The following is a 27,706-nucleotide window of genomic DNA, read 5'->3' as shown; positions in this document are numbered from 1 at the left end:
TCATAATGGAAAGTAATCTTAGATGCACTGATATCCCTTCCCTAGAATCATCTTGCTGCTGAGAGCGGTTTATTTGCACACTTTTCTCAACCCACAGCTTTTCATTTACTTTTACTTTGTACTTGTTGAGAAATACATGATTAAAATTTTGTGTGTTTTGTATTTTAAGGGAGGAGGGTTGGCACAGGGAGAATAGAATGTAGAAATAAAGCAACTTCAGTAGATATTTAATGATAAACCACTTAACATAGAAGTGACAATTACCTCCTTTGGCTTATTCTCAATCCTTATGTATATTTCTTTTCTTTCCACATCAAGAACGGTTCCAGAGGAAGAAAGAGAAGCTAAATTCTATCGTGTTGTAACTTGTTCCTTATTGGCATTAAAAAAATTGCTTTGCCTCTTACCTGATAATGAGCTTGATTCTCTGGAGGAGAAATTTAAGTCTCTTTTATCACAGAATAAGTTTTGGAAGTATGGAAAACACAGTATACCTCAGGTATCTTAATCATCTATTGTAAACATTCTGTGATTCCTTTTTTCCCACTGTGATATTAGTTTATATTTATTTATATACTTTATGCTTAAAACTCTATGAACACATCTTTGTGGTTAGACTGAATTCCTCTTTTACTGCAATGTTATTGTATTTTCCCTTTTTTGTTTAGTTATTTAGACCTCAGATTCAGAGTTGTATTATCACACTCCTGTTCATGGTACTTTAAAATTGTTGGTGTGTTTGAGGCTCTTCTAACTTAGTGCATTTTTTTCTCTTTTGTCTCTGTCTCACTCTCTATCCTCCACTTAACCATTCTAAATATGCTTAGTATATGTCCTTTTATATGTAAATAGTTGATTCTTGTTACTCATGGTAATTAGGTTATATGAGGAGAGCATGAACATTCAATTAGTGAATACTGAAGTGTTGCTCTTAAAGGATTAGGTGCCCTGCGAGTCTCTGGTCACAACATTTTTGCCACTTGGTCAAAATATAACCTTGTTTTCTGTGTGTTTGTTTTTTTTTTTTTTGTGTGTGTGTTTGTTTAAAGACGTCTTGATATATATTGTTGATTCGTTAACATCAAACTCATAGACAATAGCACTAGAAGTCATGCCTGAATGAAGCTTACCTAACAAGTATTTTCTCTGTTAGGCACATCATATCCTTTTTGCATGTATTTTTATTTCACATAAATGGTATTGTGTTATATTTTATTCCATTTATTTTTTTACTTAGTTCTTTTTAAGTACTGGGTGGCTCAGTTAGTTAAGTTTCTTTAACTCTTGATTTTGGCTCAGGTCATCCTCTCAGGGTTGTGAATTGAGCCCTGCGTCAGACCCCATTCTAAGCATGGAGCCTGCTGAAGATTCTCTCTCTCCAAAAAAAAAAAAAAAAAAAAAAAAAAACCATAAAGTACAAAATACTTTAAATCTATCATGTTCTGAATACTGCTATGTAGTATTCAGGAATTTGCATCCTTTCCATTTTACCCCCCTGCATTTTCTCAGTGAGAGATGTCCTGATGCCTCTAACTCCCTGCCCCCACAGAGCAGCAGTGAACATCTTCATTCATGTGCTATTAAATCTGCAAGGATTTATTTTTTTTTTTTTGAAATTCTCTTAACTTCTGAATTGCCAGATCAAAGAGTATATGCATACTTAATTTTTTTTAAAGATTCTATTTATTTATTCATGAGAGACACAGAAGGAGAGGCAGAGACATAGGCAGAGGGAGAAGCAGGCTTCCTGCTGGGAGCCCAATTTGGACTTGATCCCAAGATCAGGATCACACCCTGAGCCAAAGGCAGACGCTCAACCCTGAGCCACCTAGGTGTCCCTGCATACTTAATATTTTGAGTGGTGCCAGATTATTCACCTGAACATTACTCTAGACTCAACTATCATTGCATAATGAGCCCTAGATCCCTATATTCTAATCAGGACTAAGCACCGTTCAGCCTCTGAATTTTTATCAGTCTAACAGGAGTTCAAAATGATAGTTCTCTTTAATTACTCTGCTAACTAGTGACTTTCAGCATGTCTACATCTGTACATAAGCTTTTTAAATTTTTGTGTTTTTTCTGTAAGCTACTTGTTTATATCTTTCTCCTTTCCTTCTTTTGAATTTATTTTTCTTATTTTACAAAATTTTTTTTTATATCCTAAATACTCGAACTTTTGTTGGTTTTAGGTGTTGCAAATAATCTCCCATTCTATCACCTTTCCTATGTCCTCTTTAGAAAGAAATTGTAATTTTCATGTAATCAGAGTCACTGATTTTGCCGCATGAAGGCCTTTCCTACTTTTAAGCCATAAAAATATTCCATATTTTTAATTATTATATCTTAACAGTTCTGCTTCTCATATGAAGTCTATAATCTATCAATAATCCACCTTTTAAAATGTTAAGGAGAGATCTAGTTACCTTTTTCTTCATGTATAGTGAGCAAGTTTTTCCTAACATTACCCGTAAACTATTAATTCTTTCTCTATTGATTTGTGGTCCTGCCATTATGGTACATTAAATTTCTGCATAGTCTTAAGTTTATCTCTAAACTCTCTCTTCTGGCCCATTAGTTTTTGTTCCTTCTTATGCCAGTACCAGAAGTTTGCATCCATTCCATTTTCATATGACATGTTAACATAACATCATGATATGTCTTAATAAGTGGTCAGGTGAGTTAATTTTTTTTGTCCTCGTCGTCAAGATTGACCAAGTTGTTTTAGAACTTTATTCTTTTGGGGCACCTGGCTGACTCGGTACAGCATGTGACTCTTGATCTCAGGGTCACAAGTTTGAGCCCCATGTTGGGGGTAGAGGTTACTTAAACAAAAACAAAAAAAACCTCTTCATTCTTCTATATAAATTTCAGTAAATTTATTGAATTTCTGAAAAAAATCTAACTGCAGTATTGATTGGGGTTGCAGTGAATGATTTGAGGAGGCTTCCTGTCTCGCTTGTCTTTGTGATGAGTATCTTAATTTATTCAGGCATTTAAAAAATATCCTAGAATAATTTTCAAAAGATTTATTTATTTATTTATGAGAAAAATTGAGCAAGCGGGAGCTGGGGGATGAACAAAGGGAGAGGGACACAGAGAATCTCAAGCAGACGCCACGCTGAGTGTGGAGCCTCCCTCAGGGCTCAGTCTCATGATTCTGGGATCATGACCTGAACTGAAATCTGCAGTTTGACCCTCAACCCACTGAGCTACCCAGGCGCCCCTCCTAGGATAATTTTCAACTAACTTTATTGTGGTAAAGTTTATTCACAATAAAATTTAGCTATTTTAGGCATGGAGTTTGGTAAGTTTTGACAAATGTATATACCCATCTACATGTACATATCCATGTAACCACTACAATCAAGATTTAAAACATTAAAAAAAAGATATAAAATATTTTTATCACCCAAAAATGGGTTCCTTATGTCATCCTCCCAACTCTAGGCAACCAGTGATCTGCTTTCTGTCATTACAAATAGTCTTTTGTGGGTTTTCATATAAATGGAGCCAAACATAACTCTGTATCTGGCTTCTTTTGCTTAGTATAATGTTTTTAAGATCTGTTTGTTGTTGCATATATCAGTAGTCCATTCCTTTTTATTGCTAAGTTTCATGTAGTGTTTGTATGGACATGGGTTTCATTTTTCTTGGGCAAGGAAAGAAATTGATGGTTGATAGGGTTAGTATATGTTAAATTTGTAAGAAGCTACCAGACCATTGACCAAAGCGGTTGTACTTCTGTCAGTAGTGTATGAATTTTTAGTTGCTTCATATCCTCACTTCAGTATTGTTAGTTGTTTTAATTTAAGTCATCCTCACAGATGTGGGATCAGGGATCCTCAAACTATATATATAGCTCATGGGTCAAAATCTGGCACATCTGTTTTTGTAAATAGTGTTTTGTGCTGTCTGTGGCTGCTTTCATCGTAATAAAGCAGAGCTAAGTAGTGGGGAGGGACACTATACAGGCTTACAAAACCTGAACTATTTACCATATGGCTCTTTAAAGAAAATGTTTACTGACCTCTGGGGTAGAGATTTTCCATTGTGATTTTAATTTGTATTTCCCTGATGGCCGATGATGTTGGGCATCTTTTAATGTGCTTGTTGGGGGGATCCCTGGGTGGCGCAGCGGTTTGGCGCCTGCCTTTGGCCCCGGGCGCGATCCTGGAGACCCAGGATCGAATCCCACGTCGGGCTCCCGGTGCATGGAGCCTGCTTCTCCCTCTGCCTGTGTCTCTGCGCCTCTCTCTCTCTCTCTCTCTCTCTCTCTATCATAAATAAATAAAAATTAAAAAAAATTTAATGTGCTTGTTGGCCATTTGTATACTTTTTTTGAGATGTCATTTGAAGGCTTTTTCTCACTTTTTAATTTTTATTTCTGAAGTTTGAACTTGGCTGTTTTTTGGTTTTTTGTTTTTAGAGAAGGAGTATACATGCAAGCCAGGTGGAGTGAGGAGGGGCAAAGAGAGGGAAAGAATCCCAAACAGGCTCTGTGCCCAGCGTGGAGCCTGATGTGGAGCTCAGTCTCACAATCTTCAGATCATGACCTGAGCTGAAGTCAAGAGTTGGCTGCTTAACCAACTGAGTCACCAAGGCACCTCATTTTTAATTTTTATTTAAAAACATTTTAAGTAGGCTCCATGCCCAACATGGGGCTTAAACTCACAACCCTGAAATCAGGAGTTCATACTGTACTGACTGAGCCAGCCAGGTGCCCCTCTTTTGACCATTTTAAAATTGAGTTTTTGGTTTTTGAGTTGGAAATGTGCTTTATTGTGGATACATACATTTTGTCAGATAAAGAATCGTGAGTGTTTTCTTCCAGTTTGCGGCTTAACTTTTCATTTTGATAATGGTTTTTAAAGAGTAGGATTTTAATCTTTATGAAGTACAATTTATCAATTTTTTTTTTTTACGATACTTGCTTTTGATTTCTTATCTAAAATCTTTGCCTACCTGAGGGTTGCAGAGATTTTCGCTATTCTAGAAGTTTTATAGTTTGGGTTCGTTTATTTATTTATAAATATTTTATTTGTTTATTCATGAGAGACAGAGAGGGGCGCAGAGGCAGAGGGACGTGGGCTCTCTCTGGGGAGCCCATCACAGGACTCAATCCCAGGACTCTGGGATCATGACCTGTGCCCAAGGCACAGACTTAGCTGCTTAGCCACCCAGGAGCCCCTAGTTTGGGTTCATTTAGAATTAATTTTTGTGAGCGTCAAATTAATTTTTTAAAAAAGATTTTGTTTATTCGCGAGAGAACAAGAGCATGGGGGAGAGGGGAAGAGAGAGAAGCAGACTCCCCACTAAGCAGGGAGCCTGATACGAGGCTTGATCCTAGGACCCTGGGATCATGATGTGAGCTAAAGGCAGAGGCTTAACCAAGTGAGGCTTACCCAGGCACCTCAAATTAATTTTTTTCACAGAAGTATCCTGAAAGTTGAAAGACTGTCTTTTCCTTACTCTGGCAGCTTTGTCAAATTCAGTTGAACATATATCTTGGATTTTAATTTTAGACTGTATGCTGTTTAAATAATTTATATGTTTATCCTTACACCAATACCACACTTTCTTGATTATTATTGTTTTATAATAAATTTGGGAACGCTCTAACTTTGTTCTTTTAGGCTTTGTTAGGCCATTTTCATCCTAAAATAATATTTTATAATGTGTTCCATCCTGAATGTGTCTATAGTTTTTGTTGCTATTGTGAAATGGGTTTTGTTTTTTATTATATTTTTGATTATATTTTTTATTTTGTTTCAACCAACATAGGTATATTATACTCTTGTATGCTAATTTTATATTCAGCAACTCTACCAGACTCTTGTTAGTTCTATAGTCAGTGTTTAGATGTTTTTGAATATTTTATTTTTATAGCCAGTTACTTTGCTATGATTATAGTTACTTATTTAGGTTACTTTCCAATTCTTTTTTTTCTCTTGTCTCTTTGTATTAATTAGGTCCTCTAGTACCATGTTGAGTAGATGTGGTAGTAGCTGGCATCCTTTTCTTATTCCTGACCTTAATAAAATATTTTTAGACTCTTATTATTTTGAGTATGATGTTTGCTGTAGATTTCATACGATTTAAAATTTACTTTTTATTCTTAGTTGGCTGAGTATTTCTGTCATAAATTAATGATGAAATTTTCTTGATTGCTTTTTATGACATGTTTAAATTATCATATAATTTTCCAACCTAGCATTTAAGAGATAAACATAGTCATGCTCTCTGTTTATCCTTTTACATATACTGCTAACGTTAATTTGGTAATATTTTATATAAAACATGCAGAAATAAAGTACTTTATGGGGTTAAATATATATGTATGTGCATTTTTTTAATCCCAGAAAATATTATTATACTTCCAATCTTCATTTAGATTTACGTAAATATTTGTTGCTTTGTTTGCTCTTTATTCCATCTTTTGCCTTCCATCTGGGATCATCTGCCTTAACGTAGAATGTGACTTTGGATTTCTTTTTGTGGTGATCTGCTGATAATGGAGTCTTTTTTTTTTTTTTTGTAACAGAAGATTTTTTTTTTAATAAATTTATTTTTTATTGGTGTTCAATTTACCAACATACAGAATAACACTCAGTGCTCATCCCGTCAAGTGCCCCCCTCAGTGCCCGTCACCCATTCACCCCCACCCCCTGCCCTCCTCCCCTTCTACCACCCCTAGTTCGTTTCCCAGAGTTAGGAGTCTTTATGTTCTGTCTCCCTTTCTGATATTTCCCATACATTTCTTCTCCCTTCCCTTTTTTTTTTTTAATTTTTTAAAAATTTTTATTTATTTATGATAGTCACACAGAGAGAGAGAGAGAGAGGCAGAGACACAGGCAGAGGGAGAAGCAGGCTCCATGTACCTGGAGCCCGATGTGGGATTCGATCCCGGGTCTCCAGGATCGCGCCCTGGGCCAAAGGCAGACGCCAAACCGCTGCGCCACCCAGGGTTCCCTCCCTTCCCTTATATTCCCTTTCACTATTATTTATATTCCCCAAATGAATGAGAACATACACTGTTTGTCTCATGATCTGTTTTTAAACTATGAATTGACTTCTAATCTGTCATATTATCTGTCTTTCTGTTTAGTTTAGGAATTGTGCTTCATTCTTTTTCACATCTGCTGTACTTTTTCTGAGATCCTTTTCCTTTCAGATTTCTTTAAACTTCTATTTCTTTAAATATAGTAAGAATTGTTGATAAGGAATTTGTAACTGATAATTCTAAGATTTTAAAGTCTCAGATCTCTGTGTCATCTTTTGTTTCTGCTGATAGTGGATCATGGTTTCTTAGTTTTTGTTTGTTTGGCTCTATTTAACTTTGTGCAGCCTAGTAGCCTAGTGCATTAATTGGAATAATTTGCGATCCCTGCTGAAGGACTCCGCCAGCTAGAGAGGACATATTTGCTTCAGCCAAAGAAATATTGAATTCTTTCTGCCTTCACTTTTATGTGGCAATTCCTAATGTTCTTTCAGCCACTGATACTTTACAGAAGATTTAAAAATATTTTTTCTAGCCCTTTTAGTTTTATTAATGGGAGGGTTAGTATGAATAGTCTGTCAGCTATTGAATAAAAAAATCTTCTCATAGCTCTGTGAAGCTTTAATTTAATCTATCTTTTTATTTTTTGTTTTAGATCCGCTCAGCTTATTTTGAGTTAGTTTCTGCTTTGTGCCAGCGTATTCCACAGTTGATGAAAGATGAAGCATCCAAAGTGAGCCCTTCTGTTCTACTTAGCATTGATGACAGTGACCCCATTGTATGCCCAGCTCTCTGGGAAGCTGTACTTTATACACTTACAACTATTGAGGTGTGTAAGAAAGGTACATTTAGTACATCTGGGAATACTTGTCTTCTAAGTTTGTATCTTAGAATCCTTAGATAAGATATGAGAAAGAGCCTATCAGATTATAATATCTAAAACTTATTGGAAAAAATGCTTTCTTAGAAATAAAATTTAGAAATAAAATACTTAATCCAAAACTTGGCCTAATCTTAAACTGACTACAAAACGGCAGAGAGTTTTTATTTTTCTTTCAGTTTAGCCAGTATCAATTATTCTTTATGTGATATAGTGAAGTCAGTATATCTGAATCTTATATTTAATATTAAATGTATTTAGCTGTTTTATTATGTAGCTTTTATAGAAGTTAATAATTATTAATAAGTTAAATAATTATTTCTGATCAGTGATGTCCTGAGCATGTGGAGTATATGGTTACCATATGTAATAAATTTCTTAAAATTTCCAAGTTTTAGTTTTTAATGGTGGTGAGAGATTTTAGCCTCTTGAGGTAGAATACATGATTTTTACTTTTGAGAGCTTATATATCTTTTAATAGGGAAAAGTATTTTATGATCTCTAATTATTATTATAATATTTTCTTTGGTTAGGACTGTTGGCTTCATGTAAATGCAAAAAAAAGTGTGTTTCCAAAGCTGTCAGCTGTGGTGCGTGAAGGTGGTCGGGGTCTGGCCACTGTCATATATCCTTATCTTTTGCCATTTATCAGCAAACTGCCTCAGACCATTACAGATCCAAAGCTGGATTTCTTCAGAAATTTCCTCACCTCTGTAGTTGCAGGGTAAGGAGTTCTAAATTTCTTGATCTTTAAAGCAAAAGAGATTTTTCTTATTTGCATAAATGGGTAGAATGCCATACTCATTATTGTCTTATTTAAATTATCCCCAAATTGTTTTGCTATTTATTAAACACTTTTAAAGTTTTCAGAGAATACAATTGGAATTCTTTCTTTGATACTTTCAAGGCTTCAGTGGTAGTACACAATGGAAGGTGCACTGAATATTGATTGTAAGGCCCTTAGATGGAAATAGTCATTTTTTAAATGAATCATTTTTTGGTATGCTGATAAATACAAATGCCCAAAGGGGAAAAAATGAACCACTGAAGTACTTAGAACTTCATAAACTTAAATATGATAGCTGTTTAAAGTCACAGTTTAAAATTTTTTTTTAGTGTATTTGTTGATCTTAATAAAAGATACTCAATTTTATTAATGATTACAAATATATTTTACTACATTATTATCTTTGTTTTCTCTTGAAAATTTTCAGGTGAATTTTTTCCTGAATAGAAAATAGATATGTATTATCTTTTGTTGACACGTATTTGAAAATATGCTTTTTTTTTCACACTTTTTCAAGTTCTTAGTTTTTAGTTTAAGAATTTTACTGTAAAAAAATTCTCTTCTTTTGGTATGATGCCTTTTCCATGTCTTTATTTGGGTGATTCTGAGTTGCTTGTTTTCTTTTTTGTGAGAGTAAGACATAGTTCTTTATTATTTCTTAGGCTATCAACAGAGAGAATTAAAACAAGCTTTTCGGAGTGCTCAGCAGTAATATCAGCTTTTTTTGAATGCTTACGTTTTATAATGCAACAAAACTTAGGTGAGGAAGAAATTGAAAAGATGCTCGTCAATGACCAGGTACTTATAATGTAAAAATTATCATTGCCTTTGCATATTGACTATAAAGAATCAAGCTCATTATGTCTTGTTTCCATTTTTATTAACTAACCTTCATATAGATTTCAAATTGAGTAATGTGTATTTCTGACCAGATAAATAAAAATTCTATATTGTTGATTGCTAAAATAATACCATAATGCCTTAATTAGTCTCTGGATGTGCAAACCCTAACTGTTTCGTAGAATTGCAACACAAAACATACTTTTGAAGGTGCTGTTTGTGGTCTTTTATAGCAAGTGTAAATCATACAATAATTTGTTACTTTCAAAATATTCAGCTACATTTAAAATCCTAGATAATGTCTCAGTTAACTTATCTTTATAATTTAAGAAAAAGTGTTTTGAATTCTGTGGGTCCTGTATGTCTTTCATACTGGTTTAGAAGAACGTAAAAAACTTGAATAAGTTCAGAAAATGCAAAGAAAACTATATTATTTGTTTATGACCAATAATCTTGGTTAATTATATCATAGAAAGCATAGGGGGAATGCAGTGAAATCATTAACCTCTTTGTATGATATGAAAATGATCTAAAAGTTAACTCTTTAGAGTTTTGGGAGGAAAATCAATGTTTTTCAGTTATTAAATGTAGAATTTTATAGTGTTTTACAAATACCTTGTTTATTTCATTTTCTTTCTTTTTTTTTTTTTTTTGAGAGAGAGAAAGCGAGTGGGAGGAGGGACAGAGAGAGAGAGAGAATCTTAAGTAGGCTCTACACCCGGCTCAGAGCCCAACTTGGGGCGCAATCTCTCGATCCTGAGATCATGACCTGAGTGGAAATCAAGAGTTGGCCGCTTAAGGAAATGAGCCATCCAAGCGCCACCCCCCCCTTGTTTATTTTATTTTATTTTATTTTTTACAAATACCTTGTTTAAATTTTATTTCTCCTGAAAACTGAACTTTTCTATTTCTACCTTCTCTTTTAGTTGATTCCTTTTATTGATGCAGTTCTCAAAGAGCCAAGATTTCAAGATGAGCAGCTGTTTAACCATTTAGCAGAAACTTTAAGTTCCTGGGAAGCCAAAGCAGATGTGGAAAAAGATGATAGAACAGCTCACAGTTTGGACAAAGTGCTACTGAATTTTTGGGAAAGACTGTCAGAGATCTGTGTGGAGAAAATCAATGAACCAGAAGCTGATATGAAATCCGTGTCTGGTGTATCTAACCTGCTACAGGTCCTTCAGAAGCCAAAGAGCTCACTGAAGTTAAATAAAAAAAAAGTTGGTAAGGTTAGATTTGCTGATGAGCTGCCTGAAAGTAATAAAGAGAATGAAAAATGTGTCTCCTCAGAAGGCGAAAACAGTGAAGGCTCTGAATCAATGGCTGAAACTTCTCTTATTCTTAATTGTTCAGACTTTATATCACCACTAAGGAAGAAACCTTTGGAAGACTTAGTCTGTAAACTAGCAACAATGAGTATTAATTATGTCAATGAGCAAAAGTCAGAGCAACATCTAAGGTTACTTTCTACACTGCTCAGCTCTTTTTCTTCAACTCAAGTATTTAAAATGCTGTTAGGTGATGAAAAACAGAGTATTGTCAAAGCCAAACCTCTTGAAATAGCCAAACTTGCACAAAAAAATCCTGCGGTGCAGTTTTTATATCAGAAACTGATAGGTTGGCTAAATGAAGATCCAAGGAAGGATGCTGGTTTCTTGGTCGACATTTTGTACAGTGCCCTCCATTGCTGTGACAATAATATGGAAAGAAAATATGTCTTGGATGATCTCATCGAGGTATAACTATGTATCTTTTTAAATTATAATGGCTTACATTGCCACACTAATTATAGATAAGTCGAATGAGACATGCATGGAGGTTATTCTTGGGTGGTTTCTTGGCTGTGAATATCTATTTAAAGAAGAGTAATATATTCTTTCCAGTTTTAGTATATGTGCTGCCAACACGAGCACAAGCAATATATTCTTGATCGTGATGGGGAAGTGTATGAGATTTATGGGTATATGTTCAGCAAGTATGGTAAGATGACAAATGCTTGGTAATAAAAGGCTAAATGTTTTAGTCTATAGTTTTTAAAGTTGGAGTAGCTAAAATTTTGGTTTTTGTAGTTATTGCATAATGACTTCATTGCTTCTAGCAGATTATTTCTAACTCTCTTTTTCCTCTTTCAGGGGGATCTGAAATGGAGTTCTATTCTTCAGGTCATTGAAAAGGTATCCTAGGGATTTTTTTTTTTCTTTTTCTCCTTTTTTTGTATTTATGGGTATAGAAAAATAAAAACTAGTCAATATTCACACACTGGTATGTGATCAGGTGTCTATGTTGGAGAACTTCCTTCTTATTGTAACTTTATTCCCATAATTGGGAAAGCTTTTGATATTTGCTCTTGTCTGTAGTATTATTTTTCTGGTTAGGAGTATCAGCAAAGAAGGAATAGGCTCTGGAAAATCCAGTGTTTTTTCCCTAGCAGATAAAGGAAGGGTTAAATATTTGATTACCTTTAAATTAAGACTATAAGTTTCTACCCTTATCCTATCCTTTTCTTCTATAGAAGTGGATTGAGTGGTTTTTACCTTTGACTAGAATACCTCAGGAAATTAAATTTGTCCTACTCTGGAATACTATACAGGCAAATTAAGATCTTCCAGACTTGTCTGATTGCCACTTGACTAAATAAGAAAATTAGTGATAAAAATAATGAAAAAAAAATCAAAGAACATAAGCAATTTAGAAGTTTTAAAAAATGGCTTAAGTGTTTTTTCCTAATAAAGATGTAAATGATACAATACTTTTCAACCATAGAAATGTTTAATTACCTAAATTTCTTTTTGCTTTAGCGTTTTATATTATTTTTAAATTTTACACAAATAACTTTTTAATTTACAAGTTTCTTTTTTTTTTTTTTTTTTGGTATCTTTTTAAATTATGGTAAAAGCTCCATAACAAAATTTGCCATCTTAACTATTTCTGAGTTTACAGTTCCGTAGTATTAAGTATATTCACAGTATTGTGAACCAAACTCCACAATTTATCTTAAAAAACTGAAACTATATTCCCATTAAATAGTACTCCCTATTTCCCCCAATAGTTACTTTTTACAAGAAAAATACAGAATATTAACTTACTATTTTTCAATGAGAAATATAACTTACCAGACAGCATTTTTTATTAGTTTATCCAGTACATTCTCTATATATAAGCAGGGTACATGAAAAGCCAGATTATCAGAAAGCTACTTGGTAAGTCTAGAATCAGAGCTAAAGGAGTTAATAATTTGATTAGAGGAGACTAATACCCATTTCCAACTTAGGAATGTACCTTCCAGGTAACTCAAATACATCCATTTGGAAGACTATCCTCTTCCTGGGCAGAGTTAGAAGTTCATGGGCAATGTTTGCCTCCTATATTTCCATGACTAACTGGTCTTTTCATCTCCCTGAAGATGACCAGATTCTTTCTATAGATTTGTTAAAACATTAAATATTGTGCTTCATATCTTGCTAACCTGAGAGACATTCTATTGAGAAGTTTATTTCCTGGATTCTATAAAGTAGTTCAGTTTCATTTAGTAAACTGTGTTAGGAAAGCCTATATTATAGCTATCTACACTCTAGTTTTTCTTGTTTTTAATGCAGCTTTATACTTTAGGATCAGAGTCATAAATTCAGCTTCTTTAAAAATGAACCTGAGTTTTGTAAGCAGAAAAGGACATTAGAGATTTTCTAGGTTAATCTCCATTTCTAAAATGAAGACAGAGGCCCAGATTGATTAAGAGATTGATTTGTCTAAGGTCATAAAGGCAGAATAGTGATAAAGTGTGGGCTAAAATAAAAGCCCTTGTTACTTACAGTTTCTTAAATAAAAGGATAAATGTTTTTTTAGGCACTACCCAATCCGCACTTGGATTTTTTTTTTTCCAGATTGCTTTGAAATGAACCAAGTTGCAAATTCCTTTCTTGTCAGCCCTTAAAGCAAAAGAAGCTCTGGAAACATGGATCAGCATGCTTTTGGGGGTGGATTTACAGTTTTGTTTTTTTTTCTTGCTTCCCCACTCCATGAAAATAAACCAGTTGCTGTTAGATATCTGACCTCAGTTACTATTGCAGAGAATTAGGAGAAATAATAAGGCCCATCGTTCATATTGAAGTAACTTATCACTATTAAATAATAATTGTTCTTTAATTTTAGTAAAATTAATGAACAAAAATTTAATATATAGAGCATTTTAAAATCTGTCTTCAAAGTTCATCCATTCATTATTCATTGAACATATCTGCAGTGTTGATAGCAGGTATCAAAGAAGTTTAAGACAGTCTCTACTCTCAAGGAACTTACAATCCCATTGGAAACAAGACATACGCAGATGAAACATTATAAATAATAATACAATCCAGTAAGTGCTTTAGAAATTCAGAGAAAAGCAGTGATGAGTATGGACTGGAGTGGATGGGGGAGACTTCGTAAAGCAGGTGGGCTTTGTAACAATTCTGAGAGAATGGATGGTATTTTGATAAGTAAAGAAGAGGGAAAATATTTGTGGTTGGGAAAATAGCATGAGTAAAGCATGAAAGTATATGTAAGCAAGGCTTAGTGGGGAACAGGGACAATTCTAGCCTTCCTAGAACTTGAGGAAGATTGGGGGATAGTGCTGGGGCCATTATGATGAAGGGAAGTAATATGGTACAAGTAATATTTTAGGCAGATACGCTTTTTGATCTTGCTTCTAATCATTGCTTTGATTTTATGGTTTTAGGCATGTTCTAGTTCAGATAAACATGCTTTAGTAACTCCTTGGCTAAAAGGAGAAATCCTTGGAGAGAAATTGGTAACCTTGGCAGATCATCTTTGTAATAAGGACTTGGAATCCTCAGTACCTTCTGAATCTTACTTCTCAGAAAGATGGGCTCTTCTAAGTTTGGTATTATCCCAATACGTTAAAAATGGTAGGCGAAAATATGGCTTTTGTTTTTTAGAGAATAAATCTTTCACTTTTTTGGGGAGATTCCATGTTGCAAAGTTTGCATGTAATTGAGAATAACAAGCTTTCATTCATTCAGTATTTTAATCTTGTAAGCACTCTGAATGTTTATTAATCTTTGTTGCAAGACTTGGAAAACATTGTATTATTTTTAGTTTTATATTCTAAAGGGTTTTGAAAAGCTGTTTACTAATTTTGGTGAGCATTGCTTTTTTTTTTTAATTGCTTTTTTATGTGAGAGAAAATTGCTTAACTAAAATTGCTTAAATAAAATTGCTTAAATAAAATTGTTTTTGTATGTGAGAGATCAGATTGATTTGTTGATAGAATTTTCTTTTGTCTACTACATAGAAACATACAGAAGACTTAAATGGTTGTTAACCCCAAGTATTAAAAAACACACTGTTGATATTTTTAAATTTTTTGTCTGTGTGAATTTATTTTCTCTAGATTACTTGATTGGAGAAGTGTATGTTGAAAGAATTATTGTTAAACTTCATGAAACTTTATCCAAAGCAAAGGAATTGTCAGAAGCTGAAAATAATGACTCATCAGTGTCTTTTATCTGTGATGTGGCCTATAACTATTTCAGCTCAGCAAAAGGATGCTTGCTAATGCCATCAGCGGAAGACTTACTGTTAACTCTCTTTCAGTTATGTGCTCAAAGCAAAGCAAATACACATTTGCCAGGTAATAGCCTACTGCTCAAATGTTTTGTTGGGAATCTCCGGCCCTGACCTTCATAGTGTAAGTGCCCAGGCTTTATTAATTGAATCATAATATACTTGAAAGTTGAAAGCACTTTGATTTAAAGGGCTACAAATCTTAAACACTTTCAGCTTTAGTAACTAAGTTAAAGATGTATGTAGACATTCTGTCTAAATTCTTTCTTGATACTAAAGACAGTTTTAGAAGGGGCCATGATAGATAATTAAAATCTTAGTCCCTTCACTCAGTGGCTATGGTTTTTCAAGTTGCCTAATTTCTTGGTGCTTCAATCTCCGCATTCATAAAGGGGGGATATTAATATCTCCTCCTCTTAATATATATCAAGATGACATTGAGATAGCCTTTTTAAGGACTATCTGGCCTTATGTATTAATTGAGAATAATGAAAGGAATATTTAAATTACCAGTATTGATAGCCTTCTTCCCCAGCCCTTTTTTTTATACTAACTTCTGTATTTGGAAAAGGTATAATATTTTTCACATCACCAAAAGGACAATGCTCTTGTAAATAAGTTCAGATCAGAAGAAAGCTAACTTTAAAAATCTTAACACGTTTGTATCTTAGCTCATGCCATGAGCTAGTTTATATTATTGCACATATATGACATGATTATTTTGGCAATTGAATAGTAATTTTATGTTTTCCTTTTTTAATGGTGTTTTAAAAATCTCAAGTCTGCATCGAGTTATTTCAGACATTTTATACTGATTACAGTTGCTTCACAGGGATTACAAATTACTGTTGACATCTTGATTTTAGACTTTCTTGTCTGTAAACTGAAAAATACTTGGCTCTCTGGTGTAAATTTATTGATCCACCAAACTGGCAATGCATATAAACAGAGTACCTTCCTATGTTTATCTGCTCTGTGGCTGAAGAACCAAGTTCAGTCTTCATCTTTGGATATCAAAAGGTAACTTTTTTTGTGCTCATTTGCGTAGTATCTCTTTAATACCTGATAACTGTCTTTAAATAAGAGCCCACGATTAGTATGTCTATGAAAAATGACTTGTTACATAGAAATCTATAGGACTTTGTAAGAAGATCCAGACAAAAAGATTTTTCCAAAAGGAATTTGTTTTAATGATCATTCGTTTAAACTACATTAATTGAAGAGTGATTTGTCATAGCATATCTGCTGGACTTCTAATTTACGCTCAATGATGTGATGGTGGTGCTGTACTGTGTCTTGTGGGCTGGTGTGGATTATAACTGTAACCTCTCATGGCCACCACACATAGTGATTATTTTTCATTGTTTATTTTTGGGGAGTGAATAGCCACTGTGTTAAGGTGTTGAGTTGCAAATATATTTCACACCTCATGCCTAAATCTATATATAAAAGTAAAAACCAAGAGAATGCATGCAGAGGCTGTTAGGATTGGGTCATATATTTTTCTGATTATCCTGGGTTTTTTTTCATAGAATAAGATAGGTGTATTTCAGAAATACCTGAAATAGGTCAAGTTCCCTTCATTCTGAGATAGAAGCAGCACTCAATTTCAAATCATAAATGTTGGATTAAATCCGTAATTTGGCTGTGTGTATGTTGGATACAGAGTAGAGGGAGTTTACTTGTCCTTTTGTTCAGATAAACTGTTACCTGCCATAGGGTATTTAATATGTACCAGGATGTTCAAAGTAGTCATAGCATAACTATAATAGTTACATTTTTTTTTCATTATTTCCAGTCTTCAAGTACTCTTGTCTGCTGTTGATGACTTGCTAAATACACTTCTAGAAAGTGAAGATACTAATCTTCTGGGAGTATATATTGGAAGTGTAATGCCAAGCAGCAGTGAATGGGAAAAGATGAGACAGTCTCTTCCTATGCAGGTATATTTGAGATTGGACAGTGCTTATCTTATTCTGAAGTTTGGACTTCATGCAAGCTTAAATATTTTTATTTTATTCTGGGGAAGAAAATGGAAACAAAATCAATCTCTTGTTTTTTTCTGGGGAGAAAAAAGGTAAATGAAATGGGTATCTTACTTTGCCTTTACGTCTCTGAATGCTCATATATTGGATGTTTTTTGTTTGTAAGACAGTGGCAGTTGCCATAGTACAAGGTGAATTAGACCTAGTTTTGTCCTGAAGGAGCCTTAAAGAAATACAGATGTTGATAATTTCCTGTAGTAAAACTCACACTTCTAGGCTTCTGTGATTCTACTAATAAACCAGTAATAACTTCATTTTTGAAGTTATTCTAATAACATTTTAAGGATACTCTAACTTCATTTTTGTTCCCTGTCTTAATTGCATAGGTAGTAAATAACTTAGAATATCTAATGATTTTGTATATAATTTAATGTATTCTTTTTACAGTGGTTGCATAGACCTCTTTTAGAAGGAAGATTGAGTTTGAATTATGAGTATTTCAAAACAGATTTTAAAGAACAAGATACAAAGAAACTTCCCAGCCATTTGTGTACTTCAGCATTATTGAGCAAAATGATATTAGTTGCACTGAAAAAGGAAATAGTCCTAGAAAATAATGAGCTTGAGAAAATAAGTAAGTATATATGAGCATTCAGATATAATAGAAATGTTTTGAAATAATTATAATAAATATAATTTTGAAATAATTTTGATGAACCTACAATTTAGATAAGAATCTTCCATTCCTATAAACTGTTTTAGTAATGAGGAAGTTGAGGTTACTTGAGTGATGAATGGTAAATTTCAAATTGGGTGGAAACATGAAATGTTGATAGAATCTTGTTAGCTGTAGAGCAGAATTGGTAGAGGAACAGTTATTCAAGCTGGTAAGACATTGATACAGGTAGATCCCATGGCATATAACCCTAAAGAAAATGCTTAAGGGAGTCTGGTGTTTCATCGAGGATTCTGAATTTCCAGTTTTTGAACCACTATACCTTTGTGTTCATAGTGGGGAGATAGATAGATATTTCCTTTTTTTTCCCCCCTCCTTGCAAGTAGAGGTTCTAATGTTGAATCCCAAAGTGGTTTTGGATTTCAAAACATCCCCCCATTCCAGGAAATAGCATAGTATTTGTAGGAAGCAGTGTGACCTATACAAAACGGTATTAAAGGTGCAGAGTATTTACATAATTTCTCTGTCAGTCTTGTTTGTAAGCCTTCAGTTGTAGCCTAGTTACTAGTAGAAGAAAACATAGGCCCTGTGGAAGAAAGCTGGAACACCTCTTCTGACTAGCCAGTTCCATAGGCAGGGAAGGGCGAAGAGATTCGCCTGCAGTGTACATTACCCACAGAGTGAATCTGTCCAAAAACAAAACTGGAAATTGGAGTAATAATAATCTTTGTAATAGTTTGCTTTTATTAACTGTGTTACTAATTACAAACTGACAACATTATGTTTTTAATCTTCTTATCAGCCGTATCAGATATTATTTTTGTTGTTTTTCTCACCTTATTGTTTTCTTAGCTTGACTCAATTAGAATTACATAGCTTGGAAAGGATAGAATTAGATTTTGAACCAGGTCTGAAGTCTTCTGACTTCAAAATCTATACATGGCTTTATAAGAGAGAGTTGTGACTAATTATGTATTAAAATTTACTGTGATGTGCTAGGTTTTGGGATAGGTACTGGTCATTGAATTCTCACAGCAGTCCCTGAGGCAGGTTTTAGTACTCTAATTGAGAACTAAGTGTACAAAGCTCATTTGAATCCAGCGCAGTCTGTTACTGAGGTCCATGCTTCGTTTACTACATCATGGTATTTCCCATTTCTTAACACATTGATTTGAACTTTTCATTTCAGGTATTCGGTCCCTTAGTTGCTTGTCCTGTAGTAACTTGTTACCACTTGTGGCAAAAATAGGAAAATTTGTCTAGTATTTCTGGTAACTTAGGCTTGTCACATTCTTAACCAATCAGAAAAGGGAGCAAGTAAGATTTGGGAAAGGAATGGCATTTTGTATCAAATGTTCTCAGGTTTCAGTACCATGGAACATCTCAAAGCAGATTTGAAAATCAGTTCATAGATACTTTGAGACTGGTGGGCATAGCAGTATTAGAAAATGGGATGGAGAAGTGAAAATGATCGAAAGGCCTGTTTACAGAATACACTTGATGATATGTTGTCCATTCTGTAGTTGCAGAACTGCTCTATTCACTGCAGTGGTATGAGGAATTAGACAATCCACCTATTTTTCTAACTGGATTTTGTGAAATGCTTCAAAAGATGAATATTACATATGATAACTTATGTGGACTTGGTAATACTTCTGGCCTTTTACAGCTGTTATTTAGCAGGTAAGAATCTCTTTCAACTTTCATTTTTATATGATTTTACTAGTTTTTGGCTTTGTTTCTGTAAAATGTAAGGTCATTTATGCTAGTCTTTCAGTCAGGGGATTGATCTAAAGTAAACCCAATCCTTTTTTTTTTTTTTTTAATTTGGTTAAGATTTTATTTATTTATTTGAGACAGAGTGAAAACGCATGAATGGGGGGAGGGATAGAGGAAGAGGAAGAAGTAGATTCCATGCTGAGCAGAAAGCCTGACACGGGGCTTAATCCCAGGACTCCAAGATCATGACCTGAGCCCAAGGCAGGTACTTCATTGACTGAGCCACCCAGGTGCCCCTAAATTAAACCCAGTTCTTAATGATAAATACTTTGTGGATTCTAAATACTCGATTTACTCATCTGGGGAGATACTTGAATTTTGCCTGTGTTCTTAAATCCATAAATATACTCAAGAATTTAAATACATGCCTGTATTCTTAAATCCATAAATACATTGTCATTTGGATGACAACGGAAGAAATAGAAGCCTTGTAGAAATTGTTTTGTCAACCATCATCCATTCTTCTTTCAAATCAAAGCTTTTACTTTGCTTGTTGTTACAGATGTGCCTTAAAATTATAACCCCAAAATGCTCTCCTCTGCTTGGGGAAGTAGGTATAAAAACAGTCATACAGGTTCTTAGCAGTTAGGTATTGAGCTTGTTGAAATTACTTTGTTGAGTGAAATTCCTGTTTTGAACCGCTTCTCTTTGTTTTTCACGTACCTGTAGTGTTTTGAGTATGCTCTGTGGTATCAGGGGTCCCAGGCTGAGCACATCTTTCTCTGCAATCTCAGTCCACATACTCAACACTCAGAAATTTCCTTGACAGATATTAATACCTCCTTGGTTCTTTAACATTAACCAGGCTTGGTGTCCTGTGTGATGTATCCTTTTCCCAGCTACAGTCTCTGGTCCTCAAACCTAATCTCATCTCTTGGAATTTGAAGGGCTTTGGGATGAGAGCTCAGTATCAGTTATAAAAGAGCATTGGAAGCCTAAGCCTCCCAGTCCATTCAGTAATGGCAGTTGTTTGGGGGCAAAAGCTCTGTGTGAATTAATACCCTCACAAGGTGATTTATTTAATTCTGTAAAAGGAATCAGGCAGACAGTCTTTAAAAATCTTAAGCACTTTGAAAATGGATTTTTTCTTTTCCTTTTTTAGATCCATGGAACATGGCACTCTTTGGTCTCTTATTATTGCTAAGTTGATCCTTTCCCGAAGTGTTTCATCTGATGAAGTAAAACGGCATTATAGGAGAAAAGAAGGGTATTCTTATTTAAAATGTTTGTACTTTGTAATTTGTTGTATTTAATCACCTTGGCAACCCCAGCTTATGAATAATGTCTAATCAATCAAGGAAATGATGTTTAAGAAATAAGGAAATTAAAGGAAATGAGAAAGATTTTAAAAGAATTTCAGTTGTTTTAGGTTTGAGACACCTTATTTTATAAGCATTTTTAACTTTAAAATATTTTGTTGTGGAATTTTATACTTAGTTTAAAAAGCATTTTGTTAACTTGTTCTCATTTTCCCAGAAATCTTTTTGGTAGAAATCTTTCTTTTTCCTATCCTTAATATACTTCTTCCATTACTTTATTTGCTATTTGGAAGTGATAGGGAAAGTTACTTACTCTTCTCTTTAATAAGGATTATCTTATTGAAAAATATAGAAATGAGATATATATGTTCTTTTTTTTTAAGATTTTATTTATTTATTCATGAGAGACACAGAGTGAGAGAGAGAGAGAGAGGAAGAGGAGAGAGAGAGAGGCAGAGACACAGGCAGAGGGAGAAGCAGGCTCCATGCAGGGAGCCCGATGTGGGACTCAACCCCAGGATCAGGCCCTGGACTGAAGGCGGCACTAAACCGCTCAGCCACCGGGGCTGCCCCAAGATATTTATGTTCTTAAAGAAATAGGTTATGAGGTTGGACATACTAGACATCTAGAGTTGGTCATATTAGAGAAGCTAAACACTCAAATACTTATGTGAAATTTACCAAGACACATTTTGGATTTATTGATTTACCAAGAATTCTGAAATGATACGTATATGTTCTGGTACAGTAGAATTATAAATGAAATTTTGATTTTTTTTCAGATTTAAACTTACTATTTTGAAGTATAGATTTATATGCAATTGTAAGAAATGATACAAAGAGATTCCATATGCCCTTCATTCAGTTTCCCTCAGTGGTACCATTTTGCATAATTTTAATATAATTTTACATCCAGGAAAATGGCATTTATACAATCCATTGACTAAGTTTACACGTACTAATTTGTGTATGTGTGTGTGTTGTAATTCATATGTCTGACCACTACCACAGACCAAGAGACAGAACAGTTTTATCGTAAGGATCCCTTGTGTTGTTATAAACAGGACCACTTCTCTTTCTCTCATTCTCATCTCCAGGAACAAGCAATCTGTTCTTTACTTTACCATTTAGGAAAGTTATGTAAATGGAATCATACAGCATATGATCTTTTGACATTGGCTTTTTTTATTTAGCATAATTTAATTTTTTTTCTGGTTGTAAAAGTAATAGGGAATTAACTAGGGAAGTATTAGAACAATTTCTAATAATTGATATATACTTAACAGAAAAATCACATACTTTTTTATTCAGTAATAATAATTTAAAATGCCATAGGAAGAAAGAGATTATATTCACAATGACATCAAAACTATACCTGGAAGTAAATTTAACAACAAAAAAAAAATACAATTACAAAACTTCCATAAGATTACAAGTGAGGGTGGGAAGATAAATTGTAAAAAATGGTTGTATCAATCTGTAATTGAAATGTAATCTCAATCAAAATTCCAGGAATATTTTTTGAAAAATGTGACAGACTGCATTTGAGGGAAAAAATGCTCAAGAATCAGTAGGGGGAAAAAAAGGAATTGGTAGGAAATTTCTGAAAGAGAAAAGTGAGAAGGACTTACCCTACCAATATAATAATTAAGCAGTATTAAGTTGGTAGATAGACAAATCAGTGGATCAAGATATAGAATCCAGAAACTAATCCACACAGATATGAGAATTTTGTTGTTTTTTTTTTAAGATTTTATTTATTCATTCGACAGAGTGAGCGAGCACAAGCAGGGGGAGCAGCAGGCAGAGGGACAGGGAGAAGCAGATTCCCTCCTGAGCAGAGAGCCTGATGTGGGGCTTGATCTCAGAACCCTGAGATCATGACCTGAGCCGAAACAGATGCTTAACCAACTGTGCCACCCAGCAGCCCTGAGAATTTAGTTTTTGATGTAGGTGGCCTTTTAAATCAAAGGTGTGAGTCAATAATACATGACATTAGGATAACTGGATACATTTGGAAAAAATAGCAAGGTGCCCTTCTTTTACATTGTTCACAAGAATGAAGTCCAGATGAAAGCTGAATGTAAAGAACAGATCTCTATAAAATTATTAAGGGAAAAAAGAGACTCTATATAATCTTGTTATGGGGAAGATCCTAAGCCAAGCAGAAAAACCCAGAATCCACAAAATAAATGATAGATACTTGATTTTGTCAAAATAGAAACTTCTAGCAACTTAACTGCCCATCAACAGATGAATGGATAAAAATGTAGCATATACATACAACAGAATATTATTCATTATTCAGCCTTTAAAAGGAAGGAGATTCTGACATATGTTTGAATATGGATAAACCTTTAGGACGTTATGCTAAGTGGAATAAACCAGGCATAAATAACAAATACTATATGATTCCATTTAAATGAAATACTTAGATTCATAGAGACAGAAGGTGAAATGGTGGCTGCCAGGACCTGAGGAGGGAGGAAATGGAGAGTTCTTATTTAAGGAGTAGAGTTCCAATTTTGTGAAATGAAAAGACAGATTTTACTTAATGAACTGTATACTTAGGAATAGTTAATTTGGTAAATTTAATGTGTATTTTACCCATAATTTAAAATTTTTACAAAAAGAAAACTTCTGTATGACAAAAATGTAGTGAAACAAAGGTTAAAGGACAAGTGACAAAATGGGAAAAAACATTTACAAATTAAAAAAAAATGATATCCATAATTACAAATAGCTTCTATTAGTAAAACTATCCAGATTGAAAAATGTGTCAAGGACTTTAAAAAGGTAATTAATAGATAAAATAGTCAAAGGTAATTCATTTATGAAATGTGAAATATTAAAGGATTTGCCATAGTAATAATGATAGAAATACAAATTAAGAGAAGCACATTTTATCTGCCATCTTGCTAGAAATTAAGAAGATTCATTAAGTGTGCAGTCACACACATTTTTGGTGAAAGTGTAAATTGATTATGCTTTTTAGGAAAGCAATGTGAAATTATCAAAATATAATACATTCAAATAATTTGCTCTGGCAGTTCTATTATATTTGTACATATGCAGAATAATACCTTGCTCACAGACATTTATTGTATTGCAGTCTTATTTGTAAGAGCAGAATTTTGGGGAAAACCTCATTGTGCACCAGAAGGGGAGTAGTTAAATTATGATAGTATGGAATATTTTAGTTTTTGTTCTTAACTTAGTTATATAGCTTTAAAATAGAAAGTAATTTTTATGTATATGTCTTGTCATAGAAAGATCTAAAATGTAAGTGTAATACAAGTGTATTTAGTGTGATCTCTTTATATGAACTTTATATATGCACATAGTTGAATATCAGTTCATAGAAAGGACACACAACTGGTACTGTTTAAATGAATCCGTAGACTCCTAAAGAGAACATAATCATATTTTTTATGTAATTTTAAAAAATGGGGGAGAAGTTATATATGCTCTTGCTAGAAGCCTGTAAAAAAGAAAAGGTAGCAGCAAAAAATATCCAGTTTCATCATCCAGAACCAGCATAGTTTGCTTTTTTTCCTGTACAGTTATTTTACATAGTGGCATTATGAGTCTTTTTGAGTATTCTGAAGGAGAGGAGTTTTCTGAAATCACTGCATGTTTAGGATAAATATAATTCATACTTTTCCTTTTCTTTAAACAGTTTTTTCCCACTAACGGAAGGTAATATGCATACCATTCAAAGTCTCTGTCCGTTTTTGTCAAAAGAAGACAAGAAAGAGTTCATTGCTCAGTGTATACCTCCCCTTTTGGCCTGGACTAAGGAAGATCTTTGCAGTACTAATGGTTAGTGCTTGATAACAAATATCTCTTTTATTTAATTACTGTTTGAGATAAAAGAAGCATTTCTTAATATCTAAACCCAAATCTAGCAGAGATAAGTTGAATTGCAGCTGATTTATTCCTAGTTTATACTTTTGCTGTGTAACAAGTTGACAGTCAATAGGATGAATGTCGTTGGAGAGTAATAGTTATCCTTTTGCAGTATAGAAGTACTACAGCTTTAAGGGAAGATTAAAACCACAAATATCCTTTCATTATTTATTTCCATCCATAGCATTTTTAGCTATGCTTAATTGCTTAATTTCTCCCTAGTCAACCAATGATTGACAATCTAAAGGTAATAGAATAGCTTTTGTTGTATTTTACACTTTTGGGATACTCAGTACTCTGTTAGTTCATTTGTTTATTAATTTAATAAACACTGAACATGGCTCTTTGGCAGTTCCTTTTGTAGGCAGGACAGACATAAAATTATATTGTGATAACCAATATATCAGAGACATGTCCTGTGTGTCAAAGCAGCAGAAAAGGAGCTTCCCCACTCTGCTTGGAGGCATCATTGGTGATTTCACAAAGAAAAGTTTAACTGGGTAGTGAAGGTTAGTTTTCCCCAGGGATATAGTTGGATTTCAGGTACACAGAAACATGAAAGAGTGTAGAGATTTCAGTTTGGTTGGCATTTAAGGTAGAAGGTTTGGGACAAAGGGTATAGGATACCAAGAAGCTGGATTTTGATAAACAGTAGGGAAAGGCCTCATGGAGGTTAAGGAGTTTGGACTTTAAGAGGTAGGCAGTAAGGAGCTATTGGCTCAAATTATGTAGGAGAGTAGTAGCAAGACTATTTCATTAGATTATTTTGATAACTGTGAAGGGTGGATATGAAGGAAAAGATTAGGAATAGAAGACAGGAAGCTATTGGAATGTCCTGATTTTTTAAATTTTTATTTTATTTATTTGTTTTTAGAGGGGGGATGGGCAGAGGGAAAGAATCTTGCCCAGCTCCGGAGCCTGATGGTAAGACTCAGTTTCCCAAACCTGAGATCATGACCTGAGCCAAAATCAAAAGTCAGATCTCTGATTGACTGAGCCACCCAGGTGCCCCCGGAAAGTCTTAATGAGAGATAAACAGAGCTTAAATCAAGGTATAGATGGAAGAGATTAAGGAAATAGAATTGGTGTGGCTCTGTGATTCTATTTCTGAATTGGGTAGAAGGAAATACCAGGAAGCCTTAGAGAGAACCTTTAAAGGAGACTTGAAGGTTAGGAGGAAGTAGGGAAGGGAATATACAGGGAGCCAATGTTAAATAAGGTAGCTATGGGATAATACTCAAATGGAGATTGCCTGTTGATGGAAATACTGCTTTCAAAGCCCACGTCGTGTAGGTGGTTGTATGATCTGTAAATGAGGATGAGCTTGTCCAGGGAGAGTGAAGAGTGAGAATATCAAAGAGAGCACCATTACATAGATAGAAGGGGTCTGTGGGTGGGGGAGACTTGAAAATAGGGATTAAAGATAAAGAGAAGCAGAGGAGGAGTTGTAGGTAGTATTCATCACCCGTGTTAAATGCCAGAGGAGGTCAAATAAAATTCAGGGCTAAAAAGTGTCCATTAGCTTTGGCATTATTGGAATGAAGAGTGGTGAGAAGATGGTGAAAAAGGATGTAGAAAGAAGGTGAGAGCTGGAGATGAATTCAAGGTTAGAGAGAAAATCGGTATTCCAGAGGAGGAGGAGGAGAAGCAGATAGAGATGGAGAACTGATGATAGCTCCCACTGAGGAGATGAGAGGGATGGGGTCTACTTAGATTTACTAACCTCGTGTAGGGTGGAGTGACTTTCTTCAGAGGGAAGAAAGGAGAGATGTAGGATGGATGCAGATGTGAATAAAGAGAGGGTAGGGAACTTCATGTGTTCTTACTAATCAGCTCTCTGTCCTTTCGGGCTAGGTCATTTAATGAGTGGAAACTGGATTGTAGATTTTAAGAAGGATAGTGAAAGTTTGAAGTAGTGGAAGAAATACTCCTGTCAACAAACTTTTCTCAAAAAGAATTACGCTATGGCACCAAAGGCCAGCTGATGTCAAAAATAAATTATTGTGGCATTAAGCTTTATAGTTGCGTTCACTTACAGAGTTAGACTATAGGATCAGGCAGGGATTTGTAGTTCTGGAATGAGGATGCAGTTGAAGTGGCTGTGCATAGAGGAGAGGAGTACCTAATGGGAGTGAAGGTGGTTCCTCCAGCACACATCATAACTGAAGGATGGCAGAGGGAAGGAAGGGGTTAGGAGGAAGGGCTGCAGTGTCACACAGACCACAAGGTGCCTCGCTGTGTGGAAAGCCCTGCAGGAGGAAGAATGTTTCTGAGATTTGATAACTAATGTTGCTCTTACAGCCAAAGTAATGAAACAATTAGCTAACAAATGCATTTTTAGTATTTAGTTGTTAGAAAACTTACTGTTTTTATTACACTTCAGCTCCGTGTATTCTGTTTTGCCAGGAAGTTTTTTAAAAAATTTTTCCTCTGCCTTTAAAGGAAAGTTAAATATATTATACATTTTCTTTTCTTTCTTCCTCAGTTCCCTTTTATGTACAGGGTAAAAATCTAAGTCCTTAGTTTGGCCTGTTGGACATTTTACAGTCTTATTGCAACTGACTCTCCAGTTTTACCTCTTTCTGCTTCCATCCTGGACCCTGGCCATGCTAAATCTTCATGATTTTTGAACATTATATACTTTTTTTTAAGTTTTAAATTATTGACATACATCACTGTATATGTTTAAGGTGTACCACTTGATGGTTTGATTTATATATACTATGATATGATTACCACAATAGTTTGAGCTCACATCCATCTTATATAGATAGAATAAAAAGAAAGGAAAGAGGAAAAAAACTTTCTCCTCCTGATGAGAACTCAGGATTAACTTCTACCAGCTTTCCTAGTTACCGTGTTGTTAGCTGTAGTTACCATGTTGTAGATTACATCCCTGGTACTTACATTTGTCTTGTAACTGGAAGTTGTAACTTTACAAAATTCTTTCTCCAAGCTCCGTCTTCCCCCATCCTCTCCCTCTGGTAACCACAGCCTATCTCCTTTTCTGTAAGTTTGGGTTTGGTTTG

At 34.3% G+C, this 27,706-nt stretch overlaps 1 protein-coding gene across 2 annotated transcripts in view; it reads left to right on the top strand.

The window, feature by feature from the left end:
* Nucleotides 1–27,706, top strand: part of LTN1 (listerin E3 ubiquitin protein ligase 1) — a 63,943-nt gene that overhangs the window by 10,131 nt on the left and 26,106 nt on the right. For both annotated transcript variants that reach the window (XM_055313610.1, XM_055313609.1), the window contains 14 exons: nucleotides 319–499; nucleotides 7,656–7,829; nucleotides 8,414–8,604; nucleotides 9,330–9,465; nucleotides 10,434–11,243; nucleotides 11,640–11,681; nucleotides 14,222–14,411; nucleotides 14,897–15,136; nucleotides 15,936–16,089; nucleotides 16,868–17,012; nucleotides 17,502–17,688; nucleotides 19,254–19,413; nucleotides 20,612–20,716; nucleotides 24,448–24,590. In XM_055313610.1, coding sequence (XP_055169585.1) covers nucleotides 319–499; nucleotides 7,656–7,829; nucleotides 8,414–8,604; nucleotides 9,330–9,465; nucleotides 10,434–11,243; nucleotides 11,640–11,681; nucleotides 14,222–14,411; nucleotides 14,897–15,136; nucleotides 15,936–16,089; nucleotides 16,868–17,012; nucleotides 17,502–17,688; nucleotides 19,254–19,413; nucleotides 20,612–20,716; nucleotides 24,448–24,590 — 2,858 coding nt within the window. The remainder of the gene's footprint in view (nucleotides 1–318; nucleotides 500–7,655; nucleotides 7,830–8,413; nucleotides 8,605–9,329; nucleotides 9,466–10,433; nucleotides 11,244–11,639; nucleotides 11,682–14,221; nucleotides 14,412–14,896; nucleotides 15,137–15,935; nucleotides 16,090–16,867; nucleotides 17,013–17,501; nucleotides 17,689–19,253; nucleotides 19,414–20,611; nucleotides 20,717–24,447; nucleotides 24,591–27,706) is intronic.

This window comes from Nyctereutes procyonoides, unplaced genomic scaffold (genome assembly GCF_905146905.1).
Source record: "Nyctereutes procyonoides isolate TBG_1078 unplaced genomic scaffold, NYPRO_anot_genome, whole genome shotgun sequence".
Lineage (NCBI taxonomy): Eukaryota > Metazoa > Chordata > Mammalia > Carnivora > Canidae > Nyctereutes > Nyctereutes procyonoides.
This window is presented reverse-complemented; position numbering and strand designations above follow the sequence as displayed.